A 20,303-nucleotide genomic window follows, 5' to 3' on the forward strand; every position below is an offset into this window, starting at 1 on the left:
ACAGACTCCATCAACGAGTGCTGGCAGAACGGCGGGATACCCGACGAATGGAAGAGGTCCGACGTGATCCTCATCCCCAAGCCGGGTAAATCCTTAGAAATACAGAACATGCGGCCAATCTTTCTCACTTCCTGCATTGGTAAAGTGATGGAGCACGCTTGCCTGAATAGAGTTAACGGCTACCTGGAGTCAAACGACCTGTACCACAGCAACATGATTGTCTTCAGAAGAGGGCTCTCTACCCAAGACGCCATATGATACAACTCAAGGAGCAAGTCATAAACACCACGAGGCGGGGCTTGAGGGCAATACTTGGACTTGATCTAAAGAAGGCCTTCGACAGGGTCAAGCACACAGCCATCCTCGACAGAATCGCGCAACTCGGCCTGGGCAAACGAACGTATAATTATATCCGAAATTTCCTTACGGGAAGAAGAGCCAGAATCAGACTGGACGAGGAGAGTATCCAGGTGGACATGGGCAGCACTGGCCCACCACAGGGGTCCGTCGTGTCACCGATGCTCTTCAACCTCGTCATGATCAGAGTATAGGAAAAACTCAAGCGAATAGAAGGTATTAATCACACCGTTTATGCAGATGACATGACGATTTGGGCCACGAAGGACGCAAGCGAGGGCGATATGGAGAACAGACTCCAAGGGGCGGTGGAGGCAATCGAAAATTATCTGGGGTGCACCGGACTAGAATGCTCGCCGGAGAAATCGCGGAGAAATCACAACTGCTGCTCTACCGCCCCAGGAGGCTCGGCAAACCGTCCAGAGACGTATCGAACTACACAAAAGGGGAATCGGATTAACCACGAGGAAAGGCACGGATCGAGATACCCATGGTCCTGGGTCTCTGGATCGAAGCCAGGGAAACAAACACGGAAACTATAACACGCCTGGAAAAGAAAGGCACGGCGACCGTTCGGCTAATAGAGAGTCTCCAACAACAGGAGGGGCATTAAAGAAAGAAACGTCGTACGGCTCGTTCAGGCCTTCGCGATCAGCCACGTCGCATACGTGGTGGCATTCATCCACTGGAACAAGGCTGAGAAAGACAAGATCGACGCGCTCATTAGAAAAGCGTACAGAACAGCACTGGGTCTCCCCCAATACACAAGAAACGATAAGTCACTACAACTCGGGGTACATAACACGCTGGAGGAAATCGCGGAAGCACAGATGATAGCGCAACTCGAAAGACTCTCCGGAACCAAAACGGGCAGAGAAATCATGGAAAAGATCGACATAAACTATCACGGAATGAACGGCCCCAAGACGCAGATTCACCCGGACGTCCGAGCCGTAATAAACACGGAAAATATCCCGAAGAACATACACCGCGCGCACAATGTCGAGAGAAGAAAATGCCGCACGAAAACGATTCTCGAAAACCACGGCGCGCGGGAGGGGGTGCCCTTCGTAGACGCCGCACGGTATACCCCCGAAACCGGGACGACAATGGTGGCATAGGAGCTGACAAAGGTAACACCCTCTTCGCAATGGCGGTCGTATGCACGAAAGGGAAGACCGTAACTGCGGGCTCCGCAAGGACCAGATCGTATGAGGCAGCGGAAGAAACGGCAATCGCATTGGCTGTAGTCAACAGTCGGCAACAACACAGAACAATAATCAGCGACTACGGCTATTAGGAACTTCACAAAGTGCTGGGGTGGCCAAAATCCTGAACCGCTGAGCAGAAGACTTTAAGAACGGCAAAATTACACCCAAATACCTCAAATGGATCCCGGCACATATGGGAGAAGTAACCACGAATGCCCCTCCCAGCCTCAACGAGAAGGCCCACCGAGCCGCGCGAAAATTGATCCACCGCGGCACGGACAGTGACGGCCCAACACCCCGCAACCCCCGGGGAATGGGGAAGGACTGCGGCGGAGGCGATGGAGAGCACGGAGGAGGCTACGACGACGAAAAAGCGATAAAAGACGACAGGGACAGACTGGTCACGTACCGCGACATACTGACGCACTACACGAAACAAAGAGAAGCATATCCACAGCCCCCCAAACAACATGACAGGTCTCAAGAAACAGATTGGAGAAGGTTGCAAACCAGAACGTTCCGAAACCCAGTACACTTAAAAATTCAACACAATACCCAGACGCGAGCTGCAAGCTCTGCAAGCACGAACACGCAGACATGGCACACATCTTATGGAAATGCGCAGAGGTCAGATCAATATATATGTAGAGGACAACATAGAACTGGACCTTCTCGAGGTGCAATGGCTAAGCGCTCTGACTAGCTCGGAACTAGACGACCAACTATGGGCTATCCAGCGGGCCCAGGCAGCGGTGGAAAGGCTATGCATCACCGCACATAATGCTCGGGTGGCCTGAGCCCGGGCTAGCAACATCACAGGACCTTTTCCCATTAAAGTTTTTTCCGTCCATCCGCAATTTGAAGGTACCGCCACTCTTTGAACTCTGCCGCCGCCGCGCGACCTCCTCGCCTCCTCCTCGCCCCTTGCGCATCTCCCACGTTGCAACCAGTTTTGATCCCGTTTTTCTGCACGATTGGTCTCCCTACCGTTGCCTTTGGAAACGCGCAGATATTGTGTTTTGCTTCTGTTTTTCTTTTTCGTTCGCGCCATTTTTCTCCTCAGCTCGCCTGGCTCGGCGCTTTAGATCGATCGGCATAGCGAACGTTGTACACTGCGTTTCCTGCTCTCTGTGCCAGCGCTATACCGTGCTATTGAGCATATAATTGCAGCAAGAAGCCTAAAGATGGCTATGCCGTTTTTATGATACCACAAGGAAAGCGTGACGGCTTGCGCAGAAAGCAGTGGCTGCATAACATTGGCCGAAATATCTTTGTTCCAACAAAGAACAACGTTGTTTGCAGTGGCGTAGCTAGGTCGTCTGGCACCCGGGGCCGATAGCTCTTCTGTCCCCCCCCCCCCCCCCCCCCCACCCCTATGTGTCGTCGAGGAAGGCGAGGATATCGACAATTTTTTGGTGTCTTCAGACGTATATGACACCCACCCCCTACTGGCCCCGTGCACCCGGGCCCGCCCCCCCCCCCCCTCCCCGTTGCTACGCCACTGGAACTTGTTTGCGAGGTGAGGCGTCTTATTGCTCATAGCAAAGCATCCTAGCTGTAATGCTGCATTTTTTTCATTCTTCCGGCCTGCTCACCAGCGTTTGTTGCGGTAATTCGTACGCTGCATAAAAATGCGGTTGCCCTCAGTATGTTTCATATTCTGTGGCGGCTCCATCACCTCGCACGTCGCCAACTGTTGTGATTCAGTCAGAAATGCAGCACCGTAGATTCTGCTTTCTGCTATGAACAATTATGTGCGAAGATACAGCGTCTCGGTCACACTTTTTGCGATTGTTAGGATCCGTTGCTTGTTTTACTGAAAATTGAAATAGAAGCTTGTAGAGGAGCTATCATTTCTAGCTTACGTCGATCTATGCGTCAGTCAGATACAATGAATGCAAGCCCTGAAAAAATCTGTGGCAAGTATACCCATGGTATTGCAGGTGATGAGCGCTAGCTAGTCCACATTGCGTTTTTTTTTTAATTTTAAGGAGAAAGCCTTTAGATCTGTTTCAAGGTCGCGTTGTGAACAGAAAATATCACGTGACCCAAGGAAGGCCCTAGGCGACCCAAAGCATATGTCCAACCCTGTACAAGAGAATGATTAGACAAGTTAATGATTCATTAGCGATTGAATTAGGTTGGCTTAGAGAGGATTAGGGTTGATCAAGGAGGATTAAACAATTATGGTGGATTAGGGTACATTATATAACAAGGATTAGGGAGGATTAAGGTTGATAAAGGATGATTAAGAACGATTAGGGTGTGTTAAGCAGGATTAAGGTGCGTGAATGAGAATTAAGGTGGATGAAGGAGCATTACAGGGTGGGTAAGGTGCATGAACAAGGATTAAGGTGAATGACGGAGGATTAAGATTGTAAAGCCTGCTGTAAAAAACATTATTCCATACTAATACTTCGTGCACTTTAATTGGCCTTAATCCTCCTTCATCATCATCATCAGCCTGGTTACGCCCATTGCAGGGCAAAGGCCTCTCCCATACTTCTCCAACAACCCCAGTCATGTACTAATTGTGGCCATGTCGTGCCTGCAAACTTCTTAATCTCATCCGCCCACCTAACTTTCTGCCGCCCCCTGCTACGCTTCTCTTCCCTTGGTCCGTAACACTTAATGACCATCGGTTATCTTTCCTCCTCATTAAATGTCCCGCCCATGCCCATTTCTTTTTCTTGATTTCAACTAAGATGTGGTTAACTCACGTTTGTTCCCTCACCCTACCTGCTCTTTTCTTATTCCAAAAGGCCACAAAAGCCCTGCTGCGATATTTGAAAGATACAGGATTGAGTCAGCGTCTGTGATCCGGACTGAGTGACTGAACGATATCCCCGGTGGACTTTCTCTTCTTTCTTTAATCTTTCCGTCCCCGTTTCCCTTTCCCCAGTGTAGGGTAGCCAACCGGGCTCAGTCCTGGTTAACCTCCCTACCTTTCATTTATCATTTGCTCTCTCTCTCTCTCTTATTCCTTAACGTTACACCCATCATTCTTCTTCCCATAGCTCGTTGCGTAGTCCTCAATTTAAGTAGAACCCTTTTCGTAAGCCTCCAGGTTTCTGCCCCGTACGTGAGTACTGGTAAGACACAGCTGTTGTACACTTTTCTCTTGAGGGATAATGGAAACCTGCTGTTCATGATCTGCGAATGCCCGCCAAACGCACCCCAGCCCATTCTTATTCCTCTGATTATTTCACTCTCATGATCCAGATCAGCAGTCACTACCTGTCCTAAGTAGATGTATTCCCTTACCACTTCCAGTGCCTTGCTACCTATCGTAAACCGCTTTCCCTTCCGAGACTCTTCTGCTTTGCCTCTCCAGGTCAGTGAGCATGCATTGCAATTGGTCCCCTGAGTTACTAAGCAAGGCAATATCATCAGCAAATCACAAGTTAGTAATGTATTCTCCATTAACTCTTATCCCCAATCCTTCCCAATCCAGGTCTCTGAATACCTCCTGTAAACACACTATGAATAGCATTGGAGAGATCGTATCTCCCTGCCTGACGCCCTTCTTTACGTATTTCCCTGCTTGATGCCCTTCTTCATCGGGATTTCGTTGATTTCTTTATGGAGGACTACGGTGGCTGTGGAGCTGCTATAGATATCTTTCAATATGTTTACATATGGCTCGTCTACACCCTGATTCCGTAATGCCTCCATGACTGCTGAGGTTTCGACAGAATCAAACGCTTTCTCGTAATCAATGAAAGCTATATATAAGGGTTGGTTATATTCCGCACATTTCTCTATCACCTGATTGATAGTGTGAATATGGTCTATTGTTGACTAGCCTTTACGGAATCCTGCCTGGTCCTTTGCTTGACAGGAGTCTAAGGTGCTCCTGATTCTATTTGCAATTTCCTTAGTAAATAGTTTGTAGGCAACTGACAGTAAGCTGATTGGTCTATAATTTTTCAAGTCTTTGGCGTCCCCTTTCTTATGGATTAGGATTATGTTAGCATTCTTCCAAGATTCCGGTACGCTCGAGGTCATGAGGCATTGCCTATACAGGGAGGCCAGTTTCTCTAGAACAATCTGCCCACCATCCTGCCCAACAAATCTGCTGTTACCTGATCCTTCCCAGCTGCCTTCCCCCTTTGCATATCTCCCAAGGCTTTCTTTACTTCTTACGGCGTTACCTGTGGGATTTGGAATTCCTCGATTATTTTCTCTTCCATTATTGTCGTGGGTGCCACTGGTACTGCATAAATCTCATTAGAACTCCTCAGCCACTTGAACTATCTCATCCATATTAGTAATGATATTGCCGGCTTTGCCTCTTAACGCATACATCTGATTCTTGCCAATTCCTAGTTTCTTCTTCACTGCCTTTAGGCTTCCTCCGTTCCTGAGAGCATGTTCAATTCTATCTATATTATACTTCCTTATGTCAGCTGTCTTACGCTTGTTGATTAACTTCGAAAGTTCTGCCAGTTCTATTCTAGCTGTAGGGTTAGAGGCTTTCATACATTGGCGTTTCTTGATCAGATCTTTCGTCTCCTGCGATAGTTTACTGGTATCCTGCCTAACGGAGTTACCACCGACTTCCATTGCACACTCCTTAATGATGCCCACAAGATTGTCGTTCATTACTTCAACACTAAGGTCCCCTTCCTAAGTTAGAGCCGAATACCTGTTCTGTAGCTTGATCCAGAATTCCTCTATTTTCCCTCTTACTGCTAACTCATTGATCAGCTTCTTATGTACCAGTATCTTCCGTTTCCTCCTCAGGTCTAGTCCTGTTATCTCCTAATCCAGTCTAATCCTCCTTACTGTACCTTAATCTACCTTCATCGACCCAATCCTCCTTAATGCACCTTTATCCACCAATCGGCCTGGGCGAGCTGAGATCCGAAAAGTTCAACACCCCAAACAAAGGCACACCGCAGGGATCAGTCATCTCACCCATCCTGTTCAATGTTGCCATGATTGGACTGGCCCAACAGCTAGACCAAATCGACGGCGTACGCCACGCTATGTACGCCGATGATATCACTGTATGGGTCACCAAAGGCTCACTCAGGGAAAAGGAAGAAATATTACAAGAAGCTGCGACATGCGTAGAGGAATATGTCAAGGCAAGAGGTCTAGCCTGCTCAACGGAGAAGTCCGAGCTCCTAAGAGTATGGCGAGGCAAGAGGATTCGCACCGTCCCAGAGGAAGTAAACATGAAGTTGAACATCCACCTCGAGGGACAGCCAATCCCGGAGAAGACGCTCATCAGGATATTAGGAATGTGGATACAATCGAACCAACGATGTACCCACACCCTAACACTACTTAAAACTGCAGCCAACCAAGTGGCCCGCATGATAACGCGGGTCTCGCGGAAAAGACACGGCATGAAGGAAGCAGACACACTCAAACTGGTCAGAAGCCTGGTGGTCAGTAGAGTGACGTACAGCCTCCTGTACTACCACTGTACGAAGCACGAAATGCAACAAGCGGACGCAATCCTGAGGAAAGCCCTCAAGACGGCGCACCACCTACCGCAGTCAACATCGACCGACAAACTCCTGGCCCTGGGGCTACACAACAGTCTCGAGGAGCTCCAAGAAGCGCAGATAATCGCGCAAATGCAAAGACTAAAGCTATCGACAACGGGCAGAAGACTCCTGCGCAGATACGGCGGTGAAGCTACCATAACGGAGACACAAAGCACGGAGACGATACCGGACGAATACAGAAACACCATCAAAGTAGCACCGATACCCAGCAATGTGGACCCGAACCTACACATGGCACGAAGACAAGCAAGAGCAGAGTATGTACAAAGAACTGGCAACTAGACACGACACAGTGTACGTAGATGCCGCTACCTACACTCAGGACAGAAACCACAAGAATAGCAAAGTCGCAACGGTGATCAACTTGGACCTAAAAGAAATCACCAGCGCATCAATTCGGAACTGTACGGTAGTTGAGGCCGAAGAGGCAGCTGTGGCTCTAGCGGAAGCGGAGGGCTACCGATCCAACAGGTCCTTAACCATACTCACAGACTCCCAAGCAGCATGCCGCAACTACCTAAACGGCAGAATCAGCCAAAGCGCGCTCCGCATCCTCCGCTCAAGTGGCAACACCGTCAACAACCAGGCCAAACACACGATAGTTTGGGTGCCGGGACATACCGACATTACGGGAAATCAGGAGGCGGATAGGATAGCTCGAGGGCACGCAACAAACCGAGCATCCAACAATCCTGACCCCGCTGAGGAACCCGAGCCGGTAGCCCAAAGCTATGTAGAGATACTAAACTACTACAGAGGCATCAGACTAAAGTACCCGCCCCCTCACAAACAACTAAATAGAGAAGACGCCGTAGCATGGCGACAGCTACAAACGGGAACATTCCCGTGCCTAAACATGCTAAGCAAGATCTACCCCACGCAGTACAAGAGCAAGTGCCCATGGTGTGGAGACAAACCAACCCTATACCATACCACATGGGCTTGCCAGAAAATAGATGGGCTAGCCATAATAAAAAACCAGAGTGCAGAACAGTGGGAGAGGATGCTATCCAGCGACATCCTGAAAGTCCAACAAGGACTAGTAAGGCGTGCACGCAGGGCAGCTACCCTCAGCGGAGCCCTGGACTAGGGGAACCAACCCTGGAGAGAAGATGGAAGACTCCATCTGAAGCCGCAAAAATCACTGCAAAATAGAGCAAATAAACGTTTTTCATCATCATCATTATCCACCGTAATGGTCCTTCATTCCCTTTAATCCACTTTCATTGACTTTAATCTGCCCTAATCCTCCTTCATCCACATTAATCCACCCATCCCCCATAACCCCATAATCCTCCCTCATACACCTTCATCGACCTTAATCCATCTGAATCCTTCTTCATTCACTTTAATCCACCATATTCCTCCCTAATGCACCTTAACCCACCTTAATCCACTTTCATCTACTTTGATCCACCCTAATTCATCTTAATCCAATCACTAATGAATCATTACTTAACTTTGATTATCAGTAATCATCTTATACACGGCTGCACATGCTTTGGTTCGCTTCCGGCCTTCCTTCTGTCATGTGATATTTTCTGTAGCTCACAACGCGACTTTAGAACAGAGATCTAAGGCTTTCGCTTAATGAGCCCCACACCAAAGGATATGCCACAATCAATACTAGATCAGACGCACAAAGTAAAGCATCTCATCATGTGGCAGAAATATTGTCTGGAGTATAGAACTCGCCTCAAAGCTCCTTTTACATCAGTATGCCCCATTCATACGGCTTTAAGGAAAAACCAACCTCTTCATAAATTTTGCCTTCAGCATTATCCATGCTGTTATGAGCATTTCTCAAAATTTTAAGCACCACTGGGGCGCGCAGCTGGCCCAAATTAACACGCCTCCACAGCATGCTGTGGCGCGTCCACGGGAGCCCAGGAGAAAAAGCATGTTGTGCACAGCCAGTGGGCGAGGAGAATCGAGGAGGAAAGCGTCGCAAGGAGGAGAGTGTCGCTACTTTCAAATTATCAAGGAGCTTTAATACTGATAAGTACTGGAAAACCCTCGTGGTACCACTGCACGGTTTTTCCCGTTGTATTATATTGCAATGTCTTCGGGATCGGCACACGAAAACGGTTACACCCTGAATATTGTGGTTATTTCCCAAAGAAAGCTAAATGCTTTAATAGGGTAGCTGTCCAACCTTAATATTAAGATAAAGATGTATGCTTTCGGTACCCCTTGACTATGCAGTCCTTACACGACTGCTGGTATCGCTATGGAATCGAACACTTTTTCATAATCAATGCGAGCCATATAAAGATGATTATATATACGCTGCATCTTTCCCAATTACTTGAGTGATGACTTGGGTGTTACATACACAACATCCCTTCCCAGAGCCAGCATGTTTTCTGGATTGGTTAGACACTGCCAAGATTCTGTTGGAAATAACCTTGGTGAGTATTAGGTACAGTACCAAAAGAAGGCTTACAAGATGTCTGGCCAAACTTCTAAAAGCCATTTTTAAAGCTACAAGAAGTCTCGTAAATTGCTTTGTCCCAAAATTGGCGGTGCATTAGGCGGGCTTGACGCCCGCCACAAGGCATCTCCAGACATCAGAGACAGTTGAAACATCTTTTAGAAATGCCGACATTGTATACATTGTCCTGTGTACATTCTAATGTGATCTCCAAGGTGTCTTGATAATCTTGTCACGCATTCTAGATTGTGCGTCACTGCCGGTGAGCAGTAATGGCGGCACTTTATGATCCTTTGGTACCAAAACAGCTATATTTTTTAACTTTACGTGATGCTTCCAATAGTACTTCAAACGTCAAATTTTGCACGGAGGCTACCCTATATCCACACTATCCTAAATTGGGCTTTTTTTACTGGGTTTAAAAGCGTGTTGCAGTTGGCCTGAAGGACCATCCCATATTTGTTCCTCCAAAAAGAGCCTTGTGTTACTTTCTGTGCAGGTAATAAAAAGTCACGTTTGCAACAACCAACAAAATTAAACATGAATTTATTGAATAGAAACAGCACATCTCATGCAGCATCAATTACAACATTATCTGAACATTCTATGTTACAAGTCTTTATTATTACTATGTGTGTGACACAAGCGCACTTTTCATATTTTTGCAGACTATAAGTGAACAAGTGTTTGCAAAGCAAGTGGATATTGCACAGATAGAAAGAGCATTCAAAGTTCCAATGAATGCGTTTAACATGATGAAACAACAAAATGGTGCCGATTGATACTGCATGCTGATAATGATTAGCACAATGAGCAAGACATGCAAACTGAATGAGCAGAAACAATGTGGTGAAAACTATTAACAGCAATAGTAAAATTTAAAAAATTCTATTAATTATAGTGAAATGTTAAAACTAAAAAGCCCATTGCGGTACAAATTGAATGGTGGCAGTGATATTTCCTTCCTGATGTCACCATCTCCGTCTATGCTACTGATTGCACTAAAGTAACCCCCAGTTTTAATAAAATGCTACAGCATGCATGCACTGCTGCACAGCAACAATGATGACACAGTGTTTAATCCCACTTTGTTCGTACAATATAAGCAAACATTAGTCAACGTTTCAGTAAAAATTGAAAAATGTGTTCACATTCATGACAACCTAACATGAGCACTGGCTTTCTCCAACAAAGGTAGCACAGCAAGTCTGGTGAGGGCTCAAACTTGGTGCACACTCTTCCAAGTTTTGGTAGATATCAACGCTTCGTGAGGAAAAGCTTACGAATCAACTACAGAAATGCTTTTTCCAATTTGAAACAAAAGAAGAAAAAAATGAACAAATGAACAAGGGTACTTTTTTACATTAGAACCTTGTTAGTTCAACCTTGCTTAATTCGAATTCACAGATCCTTTTAAACAGACAGTTGCGTCCTGTGAAAGTCCTATGCATTAGTACAGAGGAGGCTTTGGTATTGGTAGAACCACTGAAGACACGCAACGGCCAATTGCAGCAGGTTTGCTTTGGTGTCAAGCGCCAATTATTGTCGAAAGCAAGTGATGCACTGTGGAGGGCCACTTTAACAAGATCCCACTCCACTGGGTGTTAAAGTGACCACTCTGGAAAAAGCTGCACCAGTGTTTCTGAATTTTACAAAACACACTGATCGTCGTTAAGATCATGCAGAGCACTTTGACACTAGCACCAATGTGATTGCCACCACATCATGGGGGCAGGGCTCATCTGATTGGCAGTCCTTACTGTCGCCGCCGACAACATCAACAAGCAGTGCTATTCTGGACAATGTCAAATGCCACCACATTGGTTTTTTGAACCAATAAGGCAAGGCGTAGCCATCCTGTAATTTTCTTCGAGATGACAAGATGGCAAATTTGACAATATCTAACACAGCAGCCTCACGAGCCCTGTTTGCGGATGGCTTTGTCATCTGCATGTTGTCGGCGAAGCTGTCAGACGACGCCGGAGGACAATACTTTTGACCTCTGGCATCACATATTCGTTTGCATATAGGTTAGCATGCACAGTCGCTAACCAATATGCCTTACCTGAAATGGACTGCAAAATATTCAAAGAATCGAGTGGTCAGGAAGACATGTAATTTTAGCATATTTTACGTTGCATACAGCCAGAAATTACATCAAGTAGCCCTGCAGCATTTCAATACATGCGGCATGCCACAAAAATGCCTGCTGTTGGCAGCCACTGGGAACTTGCTAGATGCCATTATTGGTGTGACCAATCATAACTACCTCTAAAATTAACGAACAGTTTTGCGCAAGAAATTTGGGAACATCTCCTAAAATATCTGTGACTCAAGCATTTCACATTTCTCGATGCATGTCAATCATGACTTGGCAAACAGAGCACGATCCAATTGCATATTGCTGGCAAGGTTGGCAGCCCACAACATCAAGGGGCGGCTTGTGACAATGTGCAACCTTCTTCTGTTGCACCTCCTGGCAGCAGAGCGGTGCAAACGCAAGCTCGGCTTCTGCAGATTGCTGGCCGACTGGACTGAAATTGGGATACAGTCACAGCAGGAACACTGACCACAGATAACATAGTTGGAAAAAGTAGTCGAGAAATCTTTTTTGAGATAATGCCATGATCTACACTTAGCATAGTGCCTTGGGTGTTGATTAAATCAAAATAATCACTTTGCAATAGTATAATCACTACTCACTAAACAGCTCTCTATAGGCTGAGAAATGCCCTACCTTGGGAAATGCAACTGGCTACGTGCTTTATACAAAAATATTTGAGAAGCAGTACTTTGCTAGTCCATAGAACGGAACTGTTCCAATGGAGCACAGGGCAGTGGGCAGTGCTGTGAAAATGTCCGATTATTTGAGCAAGCCCAAAAACTTCTTTGGCTAGAGCAAGTCGTGCGTAGGCACTGCTGATGTTGAATATTACCTATATGGCCCACACACCGTGGATGGATGCGGGATCTTCTGCTAATTCGCATCGTGCATGATCGTGCCCTTGAATAACACACATCACTTTATTCGAACAGATTCGCGGCTGCTCGTGGAATTTTATTTAACGAGGTTCCATGCAAAAGCTGTTAATGATGTTGCACAGACAATTTTACTCAAACTTAACTTCCGGATCACTTATTTCGAAAAGGCAGTGTATGGGTTCATTCACCAAATGCTAGATTAAGGAAATTTGATTAAATATACTGCCTTATCTATGGCGAGAGATGAGCCCACTTTAAGCCACAGAAAGCTATCAAATAGGCACAGAAGCAGCACTTTTACAACATCTGCCAACAGAACAAAAACACCCTCAAATAAAAAGCAGCACAGTAAATGTGCTGGATTCCTGTCACAGGCCACAGCATTCCAAGAGTTGACATCCCATATGGCAAACACAAGATGGTCAAGCCACAAACCGCAGGGCAGTGACGGCAGTCTGAGTTGCCACTTGGTGCACAAATGTTCCGAGGCCTCACTGCTGACTGCCACCAATGGAATGTTGCTGCGATGACATTTAAGCTTGGCACAGCATGAAGGCAGGCAAGTGGTTGTGTTTGTTGGCTGTCATTTATGGGCGTGCAAGTGGTGGCACACCGACTATGACGATGGGGCGGGCGGCACTTTGGTAGATGGTGATGCAATACTGCCGCCTCCAACTGGCGTAGCAGCGGTGGTGGTGGTCTCAAGGTCCAGTGCTCGCTCCAGGCGCCGGGACTCGGAGCGCAGCCGATCGGGCCGTTGAGCGACTGCATGCAGCGATCGCTCGAGCTCAGCACTGAGGCCATCACCCCGGCCCTGCGCAGACAAGGGATAGGAAGAGATGCTGCTTCACTGTCACGAATAAATGACACTGACCACTGTTTGCAAGAACATTCCTCCACTCAGCACTACACCCTGAGTGAAGAAAACAGATGCAAGCACCACCCCTCGACTCGAATGCAGTGGTACGAAGATGTGTGTCTCAAGCGAGTCCTCGTCGTCGGTCTACCTTAACTGCAACATCTGCTGCTACCTTGACTGGGTCACACGAAACGCATGGGAAGGCCCGTTTGCGCAATTCAGATTAAAGCTCTATTGAACAACAACCTTGAATGGGAGAGTATATTCCCTTCATGAGAAGTCTCCCGTAGGTAAGCTTGCAACACTCAGACGGATTGAAAATGCTCTTCAGTTAAGTGTGAAATATATGTGTCTAAAGCCTAGTGTGCAAAACTATGGTTTCTCATTTGGCCCGGCCAATCGCTACATTAACTTAGGCCTGCAGGCTGCGGCAAAAAGCGAGCGCACTTGCTTGTCCTCGGTCGAGGCGTCGTCGTCGTCAGCAGCAGCAGCCTGGTATCCCATCGTAGCCAGGCTGCACAACCGGCGCATCCCCCTTGAGTGCCCGCACCAGGGCGACCACAAGCAGGACGAGAACCAGCACCGTCTCCATTGTGCACAGGCCAAGTACTGCTCGGAAGGCCTACACGCCCATTATGGTTAACTGTACTTAAGAGGATATATACTTTAGGCAAATGCAACTGCCACAAGAAATTTCGAATTGTAAGATTTATTATTTTTTTTTGTTTTTATTTCACTGATGGCTACTTATAATTACCACAATTTGGCAAGCTATTCCTGCACCGGTGTTTCAATTAAGTAAATGTCTTTGCACATTGTGTATAAGCACATGCAGGAGGCAACAGGAACCCGATTGAGAGCATAGTGCTTCCTGACAGACTTCATCGGGGTGTCGAGCGAAACAGATCTCTGCGCCTTTTGTCGTTCTATAGCATGAAACCCACGTATACCACGTTGATCAACTAGAAGGAAGCTTCACACCCCAATCTCGAAGCAAAGTAGGAAATTAAAAAGAAAAGAAAAGACAACGGCGAAAAATCTGGGCATGCTAAGCATGAAGTGAAAGCTCAGAATTTTTTTTTTCTTCTTGCAGGAAACGTAAAGAAATACAGCCTCGTTCTACCACAGCAGCACCTCGGAGGAGTTGTTGCTTTGCTACCAGTGGTCACCACGAAGTGCTACTAGAGTAATTGATTCTCCTACACTGCCAAAACAAACAGAACATATTGGCGGCGAGGAGTTACGGAGTCGACATCTATCGGAAGCGCCTCGCTGGCGTAGTATGAGGTATCACGTGGCGCGCTCCTCATAGGTTTTGCTGTCAGCGCTCACTGAAAACACCACACGCGAGATCTCCCAGACATTTCTGTAAGTACTTTTGAAACAAGAGAAGTTTTTTACTGTCTAAATAATAATCTTGGGCAAACTGAAAGCACACAATCGTTTACAGACGCTATCTCTTTACCGAATACGTACAGTGAACGCCACTGCGCGCGGTCGCCGCGATGGAGTCTCCCGAACCGGCTTCTTGCGTGAAAGGTAGGTAAACGCTGAGAGCAAACTATGTAAAATATGGTATTATAGTGTTTGTATAACTAAATGGAGCATAATAGAACGAAGCATCAATGCAGCGATCGCGCAGATTCGCAGTGACCGATTGCACGTCTGCATGCTTGTCCGCGCACTGTTTCGATTTTTCCGCGCGCGCGTTTTCGCACCGTGCCATGACCTTTAGGCCGCAGAATATGAGCATTTGACAGTCCTGAACAAGCAACCATTGTTGCGTGGGCACTATCAGAGCTGTTCAAAAATAATGTCATTGTAGAGACTTCGACGCCTACGGGGACCGTGATGTGCCATCGCGACGATTCAATCTTTTTTTTCTTCTAAATTCTTTGACCTTTCAATATTATTTCTCGAATTGCGTCGCACTGTATGCTTATGGGTGTTCTCAGCGTGCAATTTCCCGCTGCTCCTTTTTTGCAATCCAGTTCATTAATTCATAACCCAAACATGACCATATGCCATGCTTTTTTTAAATGTGCTTCTTACCGCTGCCTTTCCACTCCACTGAACTTGCCAGTATCTATAGCATCGACAAGTTCATAGACCAACCCATCATGACATTAGTCGGGCAGCAGACTCGGGCGAGCGTCTAGTGCGCGTTTTCAGAACAAACTAGACATGGTGCCGTAGCAGAAATCTTCCTCGCGGCTGTGCTTGCTGCATACCCGAGTTGTAGCCGATGACTGTTTGCCGGTTTTATGTTTCGCGAGCCAAGCTTCACGCAGCTTCTTGTCCTGCGGCTACGTGTGACTAAGGCTGACACCGGCCTCCGTTACGTGCGTCCGGCCCTGCGGCACCGAGCAGTAGCCTACCATGTTGCGCGCCTTCAAAGGCAGACACTACCTATTGTAGTGCTTTCAAGTGTTGTAAAGGAGACACTCGAAGCGGGAAAATCTCGCCACTAAATGGGGACCGCAGCATACCAGGGAATTTAAACTCGTTTTCAGCTCGCTTCGGCGCTCCCGAAGCAGCCGACGCGGCCACTATGTCCACGTGATCCCTCCTAGCACGTCACGCCGACGGTGGCGCCAGCTTTTCCAGTGGTGGAGCTCGAGGCCAATACAGTACAACATTCGCAGGCTTGCGATGATCCATGTGGATGCATACAATGGCAAATTCATGAACTAGGTATAGCCCGACTCGCAACTCTGCTCAATGTTTTACGACATGTTGCACTTGTACAACAGAGCAAATGAAGGCCGGTGTATGTGATCGTGAGATACCTTCAAGGCTTCTTCGAAAACATATACTTCCAATGCTTGCTGACATGGTTTTACCAGTGTTACTGTGAAATAGCAGTCTGCTCATATTTCTCGATTTAATGAAGCACAGAAACCTCGGTTTAAAGGAATCATCGACTTAACGAACTGTTTGTTTGAATAAACGACTGTTGAATCAAAAAGCATTTGGACATTATGATAAACTGAATAACCTATTTCAAAACCTTCAGACACTTCTTTGTTTCATTGAGATATATATTATTGCTTGGTGTTTCATTTGACCACCTGGACCTTGATGCAGTAAATTTGTTCTGCATCTTGCCAAACAAAAAGCACTGTCTATTGCCTGCAGCTCCTTTAAAATAATTTCCTCATGAATATAAGGCAGAGTTACAGCTTGCCTCCTGAATTAGTATTCATGTCATGCGGTTGAAACTGACACCAAGTTCTTCAAAGAAGCACTCGGACAATGAAGACATTTCGAATGATCCAAAACACCAAAAGCCCTATGTTTTGATCGGTGAACATGAATGAGCCTGTGGGAAGATGCAGATGTGTGCGTTTGTGCCCCAGTGTTAAACATTCTTCTTTTCTATCTGCATGTGGAAGAGTGAGCAATGTTCGATGCAGGAAGAAGCCACTATCACATCGGCTTCACACAGTGGCTTCACAATTGAAACAAATGCGGCTGCACACCAGAAGTAGCACGCGCTCAATGTTGTACAAGAGCAGGAAACAAACTACCCATAAACTAACAGAGGCGTTTTTCATTAAGAAACATAACGGTGCATGTGTCAGCCAGGAATCGCCAACCTTACATGATGCAGAATATCATTAGTCTTATAAATCGTTATAGACAGCAGGTGCCCATTTGCAGTGTTTCAAGTAACTTTTTTGCCTTTTCACTGTGTTGTACCTAGGTTTTTTGCTAATTTATGCAGGTTTTTTTTGCTTGCTTTACTTGTTTACTTTCACTGCGAGCACTGCACAAGCAAGCAAACACAGTGTTGCCCTAAGTTAACAGAAACAGTTTATTTGACTCCGGCAACACCCAGCACTGTAGAAACGCTGGATACCAGGGTGGAACAGGGATCTAAGGGGCTTCTGCACCAAGGGCAAACAATACAGAAAAGGATGCCGCTAGCTCTGTGGGAGGATGACTCCCCGCGATACAGGGCTAGGGAAAGTGTTCCCGCGGCTATGCTGCTTGTTCTCGCAGAAACCAAAGTGCCTCGAGCGGCCAGTCGCACGGCGATTTTGTGTGTATTTGCAGGCTTCTTTCACACACAAAAAAAACAAAACACTTTTATGTAGCACGTACTGAGCAACAGAAAGCTGTGTTGCGAGATTTTCATGTTGCTCTACTATTTTCTCATTGACACTTTTCATTGAATTATAATATTTGACCCACAGCTACCTTAATTCTCCCCAAGCAAAGTAGGAAGATACCTATAGAGAAAGGTGTCAGACAAGGAGACACAATTTCTCTAATGCTATTCACTGCGTGCTTGGAAGAAGTATTCAAGCTATTAAACTGGGAAGGCTTAGGAGTAAGGATCAACGGCGAATATCTCAGCAACCTTAGATTTGCAGATGACATTGTCCTGTTCAGCAACACTGGAGACGAGCTACAACAAATGACTGAGGGCCTTAACAGAAAGAGTGTAAGAGTAGGGTTGAAGATTAATATGCAGAAGACAAAGATAATGATCAATAGCTGGGCAAGGGAACAAGAGTTCAGGATCGCCAGTCAGCCTCTAGAGTCTGTGAAAGAGTATGTTTACCCAGGTCAATTACTCACAGGGGACCCTGATCATGAGAAGGAAATTTCATCATCATCATCATCATGATGATGATGATCATCATCATCATCATCAGCAGCAGCAGCAGCAGCAGCCTGGCTACGCCCACTGCAGGGCAAAGGCCTCTCCCATACTTCTCCAACTACCCCGGTCATGAGCTAATTTCTGAATCTCATCCGCCCACCTAACTTTCTGTTACCCCCGCTACCCTTCCCTTCTCTTGGAATCCAGTCCGTAACCCTTAATGACCATCGGTTTTCTTCTGTCCTCATTACATGTCCTGCCCATGCCCATTTCTTTTTCTTGATTTCAACTAAGATGTCATTAACTCGCGTTTTTCACTCACCCTCTTTTCTTATCCTTTAAGTTACACCCATCATTCTTCTTTCCATAGCTCATTGCATCGTCCTCAATTTGAGAAGAACCCCTTTTGTAAGCCTCCAGGTTTCTGCCCCGTACGTGAGTACTGGTAAGACACAGCTGTATACACTTTTCTCTTGAGGGATAATGGCAACCTGCTGTTCATGATCTGAGAATGCCTGCCAAACGCACCCCAGCCCATTCTTATTCTTCTGATTATTTCCGTCACATGATCCGGATCTGCGGTCACTACCTGCCCCAAGTAGATGTATTCCCTTACCTCTTCCAGTGCCTCGCTACCTAACAGAATCTCTTCCGAGACTGTTAAACATTACTTTCGTTTTCTGGAGATTAATATTTAGACCCACCCTTCTGCTTTGCCTCTCCAAGTCAGTGAGCACGCATTGCAATTGGTCCCCTGAGTTACTAAGCAAGGCAATATCATCAGCGAATCACAAGTTAGTAATGTATTCTTCATGAACTCTTATCCCCAATTCTTCCCAATCCAGGTTTCTGAATACCTCCTGTAAACACACGGTGAATAGCATTGGAGAGATCGTATCTCCCTGCCTGACACCCTTCTTTATTGGGATTTTGTTGCTTTCCTTATGGAGGACAACGGTGGCTGTGGAGCCGCTATAGATATCTTTCAGTATTTTTACGTACGGCTCTTCTACACCCCGATTCCATATTGACTGCTGAGGTTTCTGAATCAAACGCTTTCTCATAATCAATGAAAGCTATTTCTAAGGGTTGGTTATATTCCACACATTTCTCTGTCACCTGATTCATAGTGAGAATATGGTCTATTGTTGAGTAGCCCTTATGAAATCCTGCCTGGTCCTTTGGTTGACAGAAGTCTAAGGTGATCCTGGTTCTATTTGCGATTACCTTAGTAAATACTTTGTAGGCAACGGACAGTAAGCTGATCGGACTATAATTTTTCAAGTCTTTGGTGTCCCCTTTCTTATGGATTAGGATTATGTTGGCGTTCTTCCAAGATTCCGGTACGCTCAAAGTCATGAGGCATTGCGTATACAGGGTGGCCAGTTTTTCTAGAACAAGCTGCCCACCATCCTTCAACAAATCTGCTATTACCTGATCCTCCCCAGCTGCCTTCCCCCTTTGCATAGCTCCCAAGGCTTTCTTTACTTCTTCCGACGTTACTTGTGGTATGCCAAATTCCTCTAGACTATTCTCTCTTCCATTAGCGTCGTGGGTGCCACTGGTACTGTATAAATCTCTATAGAACTTCTCAGCGACTTGAACTATCTCATCCATATTAGTAATGATATTGCCGGCTTTGTCTCTTAACGCATACATCTGATTCTTGCCTAGTTTCTTCTTCACTGCTTTTAGGCTTCCTCCGTTCCTGAGAGCATGTTCAATTCTATCCATATTATACTTGTCAGCTGTCTTACGCTTGTTGATGAACTTCGTAAGTTCTGCCAGTTATATTCTAGCTGTAGGGTTAGAGGCTTTCATACATTGGCGTTTCTTAATCAGACCTTTCGTCTCATGCGATAGCTTACTGTTATCCTGTCTAACCAGGTTACCACCGACTTCTATTGCACACCCTTTAATGGTGCCCATAAGATTGTCGTTCATTGCTTCAACAGTAAGGTCCTCTTTCTGAGTTAAAGCCGAATACCTGTTCTGTAGCTTGATTGGGAACTCCCACCCAACCCCATGGAAAAGCCAGGAGATGGGATCTGTACCTACCACCAGATTACCACGTATTACAGGGATGGCAGACGAGATTTACCTCCCCCTCACCATTCCCTTACCGCCCATCAGAGTTCAATCTGGCGCCAGATCCAGACCAAAGCATTTATTTCTCCATATCTGGCACATTTATTTCACCCCGGTCTCCATAATCCACAATGTACCACCTGCCGAGCGCCCCGGGCAGATCTTTTCCACTGTCTGTGGAGCTGCCCCACGCCCATGGCGGTAGAGCCTATTCCCAACCCTTCCTTTTCCTCGTGGG

General features: G+C 46.4%; 1 protein-coding gene across 2 annotated transcripts in view; it reads right to left on the minus strand.

Annotated features, from left to right (window-relative positions):
* Positions 1-10,051: 10,051 nt before the first annotated feature.
* Positions 10,052-20,303, minus strand: part of LOC126539892 (uncharacterized) — a 242,735-nt gene continuing 232,483 nt past the window's right edge. The window contains exons 19-20 of one of the 2 annotated variants that reach the window (XM_050186704.2): positions 13,813-13,987; positions 13,235-13,320 (exon numbers count right to left, since the gene is read on the minus strand). In XM_050186704.2, the coding sequence (XP_050042661.1) occupies positions 13,844-13,987 (144 nt within the window). In that variant the 3' untranslated portion in view covers positions 13,235-13,320; positions 13,813-13,843. Of the gene's footprint in view, positions 13,321-13,812; positions 13,988-20,303 lie in introns of both variants that reach the window. The other variant, XM_050186702.2, reaches the window with a different exon arrangement.

Source organism: Dermacentor andersoni, chromosome 2 (genome assembly GCF_023375885.2).
Source record: "Dermacentor andersoni chromosome 2, qqDerAnde1_hic_scaffold, whole genome shotgun sequence".
Classification (NCBI taxonomy): Eukaryota; Metazoa; Arthropoda; class Arachnida; order Ixodida; family Ixodidae; genus Dermacentor; species Dermacentor andersoni.